The sequence below is a fragment of the Brassica rapa genome, chromosome A05, assembly GCF_000309985.2.
Source record: "Brassica rapa cultivar Chiifu-401-42 chromosome A05, CAAS_Brap_v3.01, whole genome shotgun sequence".
NCBI lineage: Eukaryota > Viridiplantae > Streptophyta > Magnoliopsida > Brassicales > Brassicaceae > Brassica > Brassica rapa.
In genome coordinates this window covers 22,297,686-22,311,226 of record NC_024799.2, presented here as the reverse complement: position 1 = coordinate 22,311,226, position 13,541 = coordinate 22,297,686, and the positions used below count along the sequence as shown (strand labels likewise).

Sequence of the window (13,541 nt, the reverse complement as noted above, 5' to 3'; positions counted from 1 at the left end):
TTCAAAATACAAAATTTATTGAACACTTTGTTCCTTCTTGAAGAAATATAAATTATGCGTTAACTATGGGTTGCACTATCACCGAATAATCCAAACTCATCCATCCCTACGACCTTTTCAGATTTTGTTCAGGAAACAAAAAAGAAGAAGAAGATTTTGTTCAGCCATGAGCACTATCTGGTTTCATTATTTTATATATTTTGGTTCAGCTGGTTTACATAAGAACAAGAGTACAAAGGGTTGAGTTTTCTACAAATCTTATAACAGCTTTATATAAGCATGCTCACCGTTTGTTAAGGAAAAAAGCTAGTTTTCGTCGTGTATAGATGTTTACATGCATATACATGATCTTTATGAGAAACCAAATCCCCCCAAATCATAAAACACATTTTTATTCTCGTTCTATATTACTTACGATTTCTATTTCTTAACAAGTTGAGTTCAAACAAGTTTCTAAAGTCACTAAGATGTCTACTCTAGTTGTGTGTGATGAAATATAACTGGATATATAATATATACTCCTAGTTCCTACTACTTTAGATTCAGCGGTAAGTCGACGACACCAGACGTGCGTATAATAAATTTTATGATTTATTTGTGTGAGCGCTAATCCCAAACAACTAATATACTGTATATGGTATATATTTTTTGGTTCAGTCAACGTATAGTATTAGCTCATACCAACAAGAAATATACTGCAAACTTCTAGTGCATTTTCATCGAACTACTAGTATTAGACCATCACGGTGATAACCATTCCAATACTTTTGTTAAAAGCCATCGTTTCCAATCTCATTCTAGTGGTTGTTTTACTAATTGAGACACCTCACATTATACCTAACTCACAACCATCCACATTATATTCACGACCAGCTAGCTGTGATATCTTTTCTTTCATAGTTGTCAACATGTTTTGTAAAAAAGATGATCATGATATCCTAAGAAAATAATGAGAATCGATAACCACCATTCAACTTTTCCGATTACGTTTACGTTTCATCGGATTTAGACTTTGCAACGATTTGAAACCAGACAAAGGAACCAAAAAAGTACGATTTGAATTCGATACCACTCCCCCACGGGCCCAGAGGCCACGTGCGCGCACTAGAGAGAATAAAGCATAGCCCACGTGATATTGGGCCAATCTCTTGGATCTTTCTTTCTCATAACACGACAAAGGAAAAACAAAGTTTCGGGTTAAAATTGATAATAGTAAAGTTACGCGGTGATTTCAACAACCACGACAGGTTAGTAAAAAAAAAAAAAAGCAATTTCATCAGCAAAAAAGAAAAAAGAAAGAACGATGGAAAAAGCCAGTGAAGAAGATGACAAAGAGACTCTTCTCTCTCTCTATCACAAACACACAATTGCCTCCTGCTTCATTTAATTGGTTTGAACCGTAGCCCAATTTCTACCTTTTGATATTTATTTTTCTCACAACAAAACTCCGATCCCTAGCTCCCTCGAAATCTCACCACTTCTCTCGAGAATCTTTCTTTGGAGAGTCCACAGAGAATCTCTCGGCTTCAATTTTCAGCATAATATCTATAAAAGCTCACTCCCTTTTGATATAATCTGACGTAATCTCAGAGAATTTCATCTAATTCCACAAAAAAAAAACAACAACTCATGGTTTCCGGAGTCGGCGGCGGCGGAGGAAGCGGCGGGAGTGGCCGCGGCGGCGGCCGCGGCGGAGAGGAATCCTCGTCAACTCACCGGAGAGAACAAGCTCAATCCTCAGGTACAAAATCTCTCAGGCCACAGAGCCAACCACAAACGGAATCAATCAGCAAAGCTATTCAGCAATACACAGTCGACGCTCGACTCCACGCCGTCTTCGAACAATCCGGCGAGTCAGGAAGATCCTTCGACTACTCGCAATCCCTCAAAACGACGACGTACGGCTCCTCGGTCCCGGAGCAGCAGATCACGGCCTACCTCTCCAGGATCCAGCGCGGCGGCTACATCCAGCCGTTCGGATGCATGATCGCCGTCGACGAGTCCACCTTCGCCATCATCGGCTACAGCGAGAACGCGCGGGAAATGCTCGGCCTCACGCCCCAGTCCGTCCCCAGCCTCGAGAGGCCCGAGATTCTCGCCATGGGGACCGACGTCCGCTCCCTCTTCACCTCCTCCAGCTCGGTCCTCCTCGAACGCGCCTTCGTGGCGCGTGAGATCACGCTCCTGAATCCCGTTTGGATCCACTCCAAGTACACTGGTAAACCGTTTTACGCTATCTTACACAGGATCGACGTTGGAGTCGTGATCGATTTGGAGCCGGCGAGGACTGAGGATCCAGCGCTTTCCATCGCCGGAGCGGTTCAGTCTCAGAAGCTAGCCGTTCGCGCTATCTCGCAGTTACAGTCTCTCCCCGGTGGAGATATTAAGCTGCTTTGTGATACGGTTGTGGAGAGTGTGAGGGACTTAACCGGATACGACCGTGTGATGGTGTACAAGTTTCACGAAGACGAGCATGGAGAGGTTGTTGCGGAGAGTAGGAGAGAGGATTTGGAGCCTTACATTGGTTTGCATTATCCAGCTACTGATATTCCTCAAGCGTCACGGTTCTTGTTTAAGCAGAATCGAGTGCGTATGATTGTTGATTGCCACGCGACGCCGGTTCTCGTGGTGCAAGACGATAGGCTGACTCAGTCTATGTGCTTGGTTGGGTCTACTTTGAGAGCTCCTCACGGTTGTCACTCTCAGTATATGGCTAATATGGGGTCTATCGCGTCTTTAGCGATGGCGGTTATAATAAACGGGAGTGAAGAAGATGGGAGTAGTGTCGCTGGTGGGAGAAGCGCTATGAGGCTTTGGGGTTTAGTCGTTTGCCATCATACTTCTTCTCGATGCATACCGTTTCCGTTGAGGTATGCTTGCGAGTTTTTGATGCAGGCGTTTGGTTTACAGTTGAACATGGAGTTGCAGTTGGCTTTGCAGATGTCGGAGAAACGCGTTTTGAGGACGCAGACGCTGTTGTGCGATATGCTTCTGCGTGACTCGCCTGCTGGGATTGTTACGCAGAGTCCTAGTATCATGGACTTGGTGAAATGTGACGGTGCAGCGTTTCTTTACCACGGGAATTATTACCCGTTGGGTGTTGCTCCGACGGAAGCTCAGATTAAAGACGTTGTGGAGTGGTTGCTTGCGAATCACGCTGATTCAACTGGTTTAAGCACTGATAGTTTAGGGGACGCAGGTTATCCCGGAGCAGCTGCGTTAGGGGATGCTGTGTGCGGTATGGCGGTTGCGTATATCACAAAAAGAGATTTCCTTTTCTGGTTTCGTTCTCATACAGCTAAAGAGATCAAATGGGGAGGCGCTAAGCATCATCCAGAGGACAAAGATGATGGGCAAAGGATGCATCCTCGCTCTTCTTTCAAGGCTTTTCTTGAAGTTGTTAAGAGTCGGAGTCAGCCGTGGGAAACTGCGGAAATGGATGCGATTCATTCGCTCCAGCTGATTCTAAGGGACTCTTTTAAGGAATCTGAGGCAGCTATGAACTCGAAAACTGCAGATGGCGCGGTTCAGCCTTATAGTATGGCAGGAGAGCAGGGGATTGATGAGTTAGGTGCTGTTGCAAGAGAGATGGTTAGACTCATCGAGACAGCAACGGTGCCTATATTCGCTGTGGATGCTGGAGGATGCATCAATGGATGGAACGCTAAGATTGCAGAGTTGACCGGTCTCTCGGTTGAAGAAGCTATGGGGAAGTCTCTGGTTTCTGATCTGATATACAAAGAGAATGAAGAAACTGTTGATAAGCTCATTTCTCGTGCGCTCAGAGGTACATTCAGTTCTCCAACTATGTTGTATTTGCTGTATGGTTATTTGATTATTTTGATGCGTTTTGCAGGGGACGAGGACAAGAATGTGGAGATAAAGCTGAAAACTTTCAGCCCTGAACTACAAGGGAAAGCGGTTTTTGTGGTTGTGAATGCATGTTCGAGCAAGGACTACTCAAACAACATTGTTGGCGTCTGTTTTGTGGGACAGGATGTTACTGGTCAGAAAATCGTAATGGACAAGTTCATCAACATACAAGGAGACTACAAAGCCATTGTCCATAGCCCAAACCCACTGATTCCACCAATCTTTGCGGCGGACGAGAACACGTGCTGCCTGGAGTGGAACACCGCATTGGAAAAGCTCACTGGTTGGTCTCGCAGTGAAGTGATTGGGAAAATGCTTGTTGGGGAAGTGTTTGGGAGCTGTTGCAGGCTAAAGGGTCCTGATGCATTAACCAAGTTCATGATTGTGTTGCATAATGCGATCGGTGGCCAAGAAACAGACAAGTTCCCTTTCCCATTCTTTGACCGCAACGGGAAGTTTGTTCAGGCTCTACTGACTGCAAACAAGCGTGTAAGCTTCGATGGAAAGGTTATTGGGGCTTTCTGTTTCTTGCAGATCCCGAGTCCTGAGCTGCAGCAAGCTTTAGCAGTTCAACGAAGGCAGGACACAGAGTGTTTCACGAAGGCGAAAGAGCTAGCTTACATTTGTCAGGTGGTAAAGAATCCTTTGAGCGGTTTGCGTTTCACAAACTCGTTGTTGGAAGCTACAGACTTGAACGAGGATCAGAAACAGCTTCTTGAAACAAGTGTTTCTTGCGAGAAACAGATTTCCAGGATTGTCAGTGACATGGATCTTGAAAGAATTGAAGACGGGTAAGCTTAGTTGGAATTTTCTATAAAATGGTTTTTGATTACTTGATAGAATGTGACCAGATTCCAAATATTGTTTTGCTCTATTTGATCAGTTCGTTTGAGCTAGTTAGAACGGAGTTTTTACTCGGAAGTGTCATCAACGCGATTGTAAGCCAGGCGATGTTCTTATTAAAGGAGAGAGGTGTTCAGCTGATCCGTGACATTCCTGAAGAGATCAAATCTATACAAGTTTATGGAGACCAGACAAGGATTCAACAGCTCCTAGCTGAGTTTCTGCTGAGTATAATCCGGTATGCACCGTCCCATGAGTGGGTGGAGATCCATATAAGCCATGTTCCGAAGCAAATGGCTGATGGATTCTACGCTATTCGCACAGAATTTAGGTACTTATTTCATTGTTTCAGCTATTGTATCCTCATATCTGTTTTGGTTTTTGTTTGTTTGGATATAGAATGGTTTGGTTTTTGGATCGTTATTTAGGTGGCAGTTATGGCTTGTTTAGACCAGATTGGTAACTTCTACAGGGAACCATATAGGACTAGAATTAGCAGATATTAATGTTTTCAGATTAGCATGTTTGGGGTTCTCTGTTATGTCTCAATTTTCTGCGATTTCAGAATGGCGTGCCCAGGTGAAGGTCTGCCTCCAGAGCTAGTCCGAGACATGTTTCATAGCAGCAGGTGGACGAGCCCTGAAGGGTTAGGACTAAGCGTATGTAGAAAGATTCTAAAGATCATGAACGGTGAGGTTCAGTACATCCGAGAGTCGGAACGTTCCTATTTCCTCATCATACTCGAGCTCCCGGTGCCTATGAAACGCCCTTTGTCAACCGCTAGTGGCAGCGGAGACATGATGTTGATGATGCCATAGTAGTCACACTTATAAGTTGGCAGGAGAGAGTTTGTATCCTTGTTGTATGTGTGTGTTTGTGTGAGAGAGAGAGTCTAACGACACTGGAAGAGGATGGAGAGTTTTTGTTTCCGGTGAGATTAGTAGAGAAGAGGATAAAGTCATCTGCAAGACATGTCCTCTTTTGTTTGCACTGTGTATATTGATAACTCCAAGAGAGGCAAACAAATCAAAAGATGAAGTGATATTGGTTGACCCATCCTTTATAATTGTAACTCATATTAAAATGTCAATTACCATAACCCTTTACAGATAATTAACTAGTACATATTGATGATAGATTACTGTAAATCTTTACAGTAAGTTATATCATACTTGTTCTCATTCATATAAGGGCTGCATAAGGGGTGAGATATTCCAAGAAAACACTACTTAGTTGTTAGTACTAGTTACTAGAGAGATCTATACTATATTAAAAGGGATATATAATCATCAGATAGGACGTCCACGTCAGCTTGAAAAATCGTCCAATAGGGAGCTGTTTTTTTCCACGTCACCATAGCTGAAATGAGGACTTTCGTATTGGATTTCTTAAAAACTTTATTGGTCCACCCAGCCCATCTAGATAAACCTGCTTTCTTCAAGCTTGGCGAGCCTCTCCCGACTCTTCCACTTCATCTTCTCCAATCTCTATCTTTTGTTTTTGCGTTATCTTCTCCTTCCTCGCTTCTCTCCCATGAGAAGCCTCTGTCTTTCCTCTCGATGTCCCTCTCCGTCTCCGAAGCTGCCGCTCCTCCTCCTTTGGCTTCAGCTATTCCTTTGCCTTTTATATCTTCCCTCGGAGATTTGATCTACCGCTTCCGTCGACAGTAGAAGATAAGAACTGTCAGGAGAAAGATGAAGATCAGAATTCCGCCGGCGGCGCTTCCAGCGATGATTCCGATTAGTTTCGCTGTGATCACAGATCTTCTTTATTTTTTTCTTATCCACCAATTTCTTGGCAATTTAGGAATTCAGAAACAGAATATTTCTTATGGCTATTTGTTCACCAATTTGGGAGGTCAGCCATTTGGTCAAGTCCCAGTTTTACTAGACGGACATCTAAAGTTGACTGGTAAGTTTTAGAAGTTTGATTACAACTAAACTGATACATTCTTTCGATTTTAGTTATTTTGATAGACATTTATTTTCCTCAGAATCCCGAGCCATATCACTATACATCGAGAGTGCTCATAGACATTTATTTTCCTCAAACTTTCCCTAATGACAACTTTGCAGCCTCATTTATCCTGAAGACAGGCAGCTCAGAATGTAAAAATTGAGGTCAACTGATGGGCGTCCATATGCTGCTGCTAGATTCCAAGGTATTTTCATTTACCCCTAATTTTATCTTTGTTGTTGGTCTGACTATATCTTCTATTCAAGCGTTTTCTTCTCAGGTTAAGCTTAGGTACGTTTTATGTGATCAGTTTGTTTGTGAAAGGTATGTGAGCTTACACCTCCAGTCACGGGCATATTAAAATTTACTCTCTTTTACATGTTTATCTAAACAGTTTTGCAAAGAGATTTCCGAAAACCCAATTCACTCTGCTCCAGTTGCAACCAAAGGCATAAGCGTCAATGAACCTGTAATATGGATGGTTTTGGGAGAGGTGATGCCCGACCGAAGCGTTGTTGGTTGGATTCTTAGGGATGTGAAGGGAGAAATGAAGTGTCTTAGAGGAGCCCCATCTGTTTCGAGGTCCTTTACTGACTTGTGAGATGAAGCAGAAGCATTGATATGATATGGAGTGTTATTTGTATACTTGGGCTATAAGAAATTCAGCATTTTACCACCTTGGCTCTGACCAATGTGAAGTTAGAGGTCAGCTGTTTCAAGGAAAGTGACGTCTCATAGTTCAATTTATACTTTTGTTGATTTTGGTGGAACGAATGGTGTTATTTTAATAATGCCGAGATCTGTTTGATGAATTTCTAGGAGGCTAGGAACACTGTCAAACAAGAGGGAGCCATTTACAAGATCAGTGGCTTTGATGTTGCAAGAAGCAACACCCACTTTAAACTGTCAGATTCAAACGTCCTCATTTACTTTAACAATCTTAAGAAGTTTTTTGAAATAACAACTCCACTTTTTAGATTTGGTGACTACAGACATCATATGGCATTAGCAAATACTAATACTCGGTTGCCAAGTAAATTGGTGTATTTTTATTGTCCCAAAAATTCGAGATTTATCATACAAAGTTTAACCTTTTGCTTTGTAGACATCCTAGGGTTTGTTGGTTTTACATATTTTTTGTTTACAATCTTCATCTACTCTTCACTACAGCTCTACAACGATGTGTCTTAGTGTTTTTTGACGAACTGTGTCATGCATCTTTTCTTTGATCGCCATCACGTCCATGTGCAGCAACATTTGCAAATCATGTAAACCTTATTAAACTATTACTTTGCACTCTTCTTTATTAACATAATGGCTCACATGTTTTAACGGCAATGGACAGGGAGGGAACGATTTTCCTGGAGATAAAACGCCTGGTGTCAAATATCTTCCCTGCAGCTGCTCTGATGGAGAAAGGTCAAATGGTAATGACCAGAGCAACGAAAGTGTGTAAACCCCTCGAACCTGTCGAGCCCATCCGGTGGAGCAGCTACAGTTGCAGAATACAATTGTGAGCAGACTATCATGATGAAGACCCGGTTCAAGTTGCAAGAAACACACTAAAGAAGGCACTCACCGAGTAATTGCTAAGGCTATCGAACTTGAGACCTCACTATTTCCCTTTTGCTTCATTGCAGTATTGTTTATAAAAAAAGAAATTCATAGTTTGTTTTGTTTCATGGACCATGTTTGCAACTTCTACCACAATTAAAACTTATTATTACTTATTACATTCACGTGTTTACAGATGTCTTCTAATCCTCTTAAGCTTCACTAAAGTGCCTTTTTTTAATCTCAGCTTATGGTTTCTTCAAATTTCTTATTCATTTCCACCATCTTAATTATATAATCTCTAAATGGAATAATAAAATAAATAGTAATTTTTGAAAAAATATAGTAAAATTTAATACTATTTTAAATTAAAATAAATTAAAATTTCAAAAGTTTGTTAAACTTTAAATAACCCTTTAAATTATTTGCTCACATGTAGGTACTATTTGGTACTTAATAAAATAAATTTCAAATGTTGTTTTCTCTGTATATTGTCCACATGGTACTTAATAGTATTCGAATATTCTCTAAATGAAAGATCAACTTTTTTTATGTTTAAATTTTAACTAAATTAATTTTGTTACGACTATCGGCTTTTTATTCTACTTTTATTGAATCAATTAGTCACAACTACTTATACGATTTCACTTTGAACTAAGCAACTTCACAACAAAATAATACTATATAGCCGATAACCACTATCAAACAGATAGGAAAAATATATCATTGTCTTTCAACATATTTTCATTTTCATATTTTTGAACATATTCTATTTACTAAGACCATAAAATAAACTGTAAATTCATATAATAAAAAAATATACGAACTCGGCGCGTAGCGCCGGAAAATACCACTAGTTAATAATGAAAATGATAGTGGGGGGTTTTGTAGTTAATGTGGCTACCAAATCCAAAGTAGTTGAGAAGCTCTAAATGTGAAAGAGAGTACGATTTTCTCAAAAATTGATTACATCCTCACCTTCCCACCACTGTCTCTCTATAGTTTTATTTGGGAATGGGAACTAGTCTTCGTTTTGAATTTTCTCGGCATGTTAGCTATAAGCTGTATAGAATACTGAAGTCGTAAAGTAGGAGAACATGGAACTAAATAAAAGATGACAGGTTATGTATGATAGGAATAGGAGATTACTATAAAAATGAGGCAACTTGGGGTTCACTCATTAATTGCATCGTAGAAAAAATGAACATGAATGATTGGGACATGAGAACATGTAGAAACAAAACGCGGTGTAGGAAGAAGATGTTGAAGAAGGCCTCTCTCTCTCTCTCAACCATATCTCATAAATGCTCTCTCTATCTCTTTCTCTGCGTGCTATATAGTGTTAGTAACTAGTCAGGTGAGATATAGCAATTGTATACTGATCAAGCGATCATTAGCAAGATAGTAGAACAACATATCAAAGATATGGGGAAAGTATCTTTTGGGTTTTTGGCTTTGATGCTTGTAGTGGTGGCGATCGGGGTTGTAGAGTGTAGGAGATTTGAGAAGGAGACGTTAGGAGGTGGTGGTGGTGGACTTGGTGGTGGTTTTGGCGGCGGCAAAGGTTTTGGAGGAGGCATTGGTGGCGGTGGAGGTGCCGGTGCTGGTGGAGGTTTTGGAGGTGGTGTAGGAGGAGGCCACGGTGGAGGTATTGGTGGTGGCGCAGGAGGTGGTGCTGGTGGAGGACTTGGAGGAGGCCATGGTGGAGGAATTGGTGGTGGTGCCGGAGGAGGACACGGTGGTGGTATAGGAGGTGGGGCTGGTGGAGGACTAGGAGGAGGCCATGGTGGAGGTATTGGCGGTGGTGTTGGAGGAGGACACGGTGGTGGTCTAGGAGGTGGTGCAGGAGGCGGTGCTGGTGGAGGGCTAGGAGGAGGCCATGGTGGAGGTATTGGCGGTGGTGTTGGAGGAGGACACGGTGGAGGTATTGGCGGTGGTGCAGGTGGAGGGGCCGGAGGAGGATTTGGTGGTGGTGCAGGCGGAGGATTCGGAGGAGGGGCTGGTGGAGGAGCTGGCGGAGGATTCGGTGGTGGTGCAGGCGGGGGTCACGGTGGTGGTGCAGGCGGGGGATTTGGTGGAGGATCGGGTGGAGGATTCGGTGGTGGTGCCGGTGGAGGAGCTGGCGGAGGATTCGGTGGTGGTGCAGGCGGGGGTCACGGTGGTGGTGCAGGCGGGGGATTTGGTGGAGGATCAGGCGGAGGGTTTGGTGGCGGTGCCGGTGGAGGAGCTGGAGGAGGATTCGGAGGTGGTGGTGGTGCCGGTGGTGGATTTGGCGGTGGATTTTAAATTTCTTAATACTTAAAATATTCATACAAAATCTATTCTTGGCTTTGAACTAAGCTTGGGCTAGTTACTTATGTACCAAGTCATACGAGAAGAAAGTATATCATTTATCTTTTGTGATTTATTTTGTAAGAATAATCATATCTAAAAAATGTAAAACCTTTTTCGAATATTTACAAATCATTTTCGTTGGTTTGTTAATTAATCACTCGGAAGACTATTTTGAAATTGAAAGATATAATTTATAACTTAGGTTACATATATTGTTAAAAAATGGAAACTCTTACATAATGTGTTGAAACACATAAGAGTTTTTCCAATCACTCTATAAACATTGTATCAGAACAAAAAGAGATATCTATTTCGTATAGTAGTAGTAAGAAAAGGTGGGCTTCTTCTTTCTTCATTGTGCTTTTTTCCAAACCACACCAAAACGCATAACGCCAAAGTCAAACGCGAAACACGCACAGCATAAGGAGCTCTAAGACTTTTGCTGAAGCCAAACAGGAAGCCATGCCGTTCCATCAATGAAATCAATGGACAAGAAAGACTCAACTTCTTGTTTGGTAAGTTCTTTGGCCCAACTTGATCTACGTTGCCTATCAGCACCTGGTCCATGACACTTATACTCTGCGTGGTATAAGTCCCTGATCAAAGTGTCAAGAGTGGTTAGTATAAAACATGAACAATATAGAAACTACTTTTGCCACACAGGTGAAAAATAAATAAAAATCAGAGACTAACTTGGTTGAGCCGTCGTAGCTCCAGTTGGTCCAACCGTCAGGGACAACGGTCTTGGAAAAGTAAGTCTTGGCAAAGATGACCCGAGAGTACGGTCCTTTGGCCCTTCCCAAGTAAACTTCATCGATTCCGTACACTTTGCCTCTTATGAAAACATAACCAGTATTTTCCTCTGCGTTTTCCCTGTGGTGTGCTGTGATTGACCCGTAGGGTTTCACCCTCTTGTCCGATATCACAAATATCTCACAGTTCTATAACAATCATTACAATCAGTGTTATTAGTATAGTCTAAATGTTTGAGAGATTGTGTAAATGGGGAAAAATATACGTTGAAAATGGAAGTTGCACGACCGAAGATGAAGTCGATAGAGCCTTGGATGTAACACTGATGGTAATAATGTCTACCTTTGTTATCAAACAAAGTGTTGTGCAAGCTGAAGAACGCACAATGATAAAACGCAACTTTGTCGGCAGCCACAAACGCTGCCACGGATTGGTTATCAGACGTGAACGCCATTCCGACCGGTGCATCATTCTGTATATTCATCACTGATTGTCATTAACGTGATTAAAAAAAAATCGAAATCTACAATTGTGTTAGACATATATACCCTGATGGTGATACCAAAAGCAACGAAGTGATTAGCTTCGACTTTGAAAGTGGCTGAAGCAACATTATCGACCGAACTTTGCGATGATTCGATGACCGTTTTTCCTCTTCCGTTACCTCTCATAAATATGAACGGCTTGTTCTCCGGAATGTGCACTCTCTCTCTTTTTTCCCCAAACAAGTAAAATAACATCAAATTTCATAATAGCAATAGTAATGCTGCATTAGTGATCTTTCAAGATTACTATAAGTTGGTGTTACATATATGCATGTTATAAAACGTGCATTGTGCACAGTGCATATGAAATAATCTAATTTAAAGGTTAAACCTCGAAAAAACTATACGTACTTGTAGATTCCTTTACGGACATGGACGATAATCCAATTAGAGTTACCAACAGGGACAGCATCAATGGCTTTTTGAACCGAAGTGTAGTCTCCTTTGCCTTCAATATCGACAATTATCGATCTGTTTGTTGCGATTTTTTCAGTTAAAAGCGGTGCGTCCAACTTTGTCGTTTGCATTGCGGATGCGTCTGAACCCCATACGGACATTAAAATCAGGGTTAGGACAAGTATCATTCTTGTTCTACAATCCATCTTTTTTTGGGGGGGGTTTTACTCTCTTTTTTCTTTATGAAATGAGATTGTGAGAAAGATATTATATTGGTGAAGGAAGAGGTTAAATTTAAGAAAATAGACTTTTTAAATTTAGGGTGTTTCGTTGCATTTGTTTTGTTTTTGGGAGGTAAGGAATTTTGGAGGTAGAGATGGGTTTTTTCTTAGGCATTTATTTTTATTTTTAGTTTAAGACATTTATTCTGATCAATGGGCGAAAAATACTTTGAGGGATGTTTCTATCTTTGGTGACAAAAAAATAATGATTGTTGTGTAATGGCACCACACGGTATAAAACAAACATGCCTTGTCCACTAAAATTATTAAAACCTAATTATCCTCTCTGATCAATACATTGCTATATTGACTATTTTCATTATTTTCTGTACTTATCATTCATATAATATTTACCCTACCGTTCTTATTAATAGTCATACTAGATTTTGACCCGCGCTTAGAAAGCGCGGATTTGTTTGTTTTTCATTTATTAATCGAAAACTGATTTGCAAATTACAATTATTTTTGTTTCGAACCATAACAATTGAGTTTTTAGGGTTTTATCATTTTTTTCTCTTCAAAATAAGGTATTTTTTCGAAATATGGTAGTTGTTCTATAATAATGTTTGAGTTTTAAGATTTGTTTTCATATCTGACCTAGATTCATGGTTGGACCTATAGACCCGATACATTGTATATAATCCGGTTCGGATTTAATGAAAAATTCGTTAATTAAAAATCTGATATAACCAGGTAAAAATCCAAAAACTCACTATTAACCTGCAATCTGATACCATTGATCCGATTACAAAATATCTAATAGTAATTTTTTTTAAATTGATTAAATTACTCATATATTTATTAATATTACATAAATTAGTGATTCCTTAGAATTTGATAAAATTTTATTATGTTATCCAAATAAAAAATGATAATACAAAAAACTTATTGACATGACAATATTAGTTTATTTTCGTCATTAATAACCTATTATAAGTTTGTGTTTTTATTTTAGATTTAAAAATTAATTTTAATATAGTTTTTAAAATTTTCTTGAACACTCGTA

At 40.6% G+C, this 13,541-nt stretch overlaps 3 protein-coding genes across 5 annotated transcripts; 2 read left to right on the top strand and 1 right to left on the bottom strand.

The window, feature by feature from the left end:
* Positions 1-1,629: 1,629 nt before the first annotated feature.
* On the top strand, positions 1,630-5,538 carry LOC103869720 (phytochrome B; the record flags this gene model as incomplete). Its single annotated transcript, NM_001301904.1, is given in 5 exon segments — positions 1,630-3,787; positions 3,857-4,664; positions 4,757-5,047; positions 5,282-5,531; positions 5,533-5,538. Coding segments are annotated over 5 exon segments (3,513 nt in total), but the record flags the coding sequence as incomplete, so codon positions are not given.
* A 3,643-nt stretch (positions 5,539-9,181) lies between these two features.
* Positions 9,182-10,692, top strand: LOC103869820 (glycine-rich cell wall structural protein). Of its 3 annotated transcripts, none has more exons than XM_033292222.1 (2): positions 9,182-9,979; positions 10,064-10,692. In XM_033292222.1, exons 1-2 carry the CDS (start codon positions 9,652-9,654, stop codon positions 10,510-10,512), a joined length of 777 nt encoding a protein of 258 aa, XP_033148113.1. In that variant the 5' UTR covers positions 9,182-9,651; the 3' UTR covers positions 10,513-10,692. The 3 variants fall into 3 exon arrangements, with proteins under 3 accessions (XP_033148113.1, XP_033148114.1, XP_033148115.1); XM_033292223.1 differs by having other exon boundaries at positions 9,186-9,874; positions 9,995-10,692; XM_033292224.1 differs by having other exon boundaries at positions 9,190-9,874; positions 10,019-10,692.
* LOC103869717 (probable pectinesterase 67) lies at positions 10,442-13,374 on the bottom strand. Its single transcript, XM_009147796.3, has 5 exons — positions 12,210-13,374; positions 11,862-12,024; positions 11,579-11,785; positions 11,254-11,501; positions 10,442-11,156 (listed from the first exon to the last, which is right to left on the bottom strand). The coding sequence occupies exons 1-5, from the start codon at positions 12,458-12,460 to the stop codon at positions 10,991-10,993; spliced, it is 1,035 nt and encodes a 344-aa protein (XP_009146044.2). The 5' UTR covers positions 12,461-13,374; the 3' UTR covers positions 10,442-10,990.
* Positions 13,375-13,541: the final 167 nt, after the last annotated feature.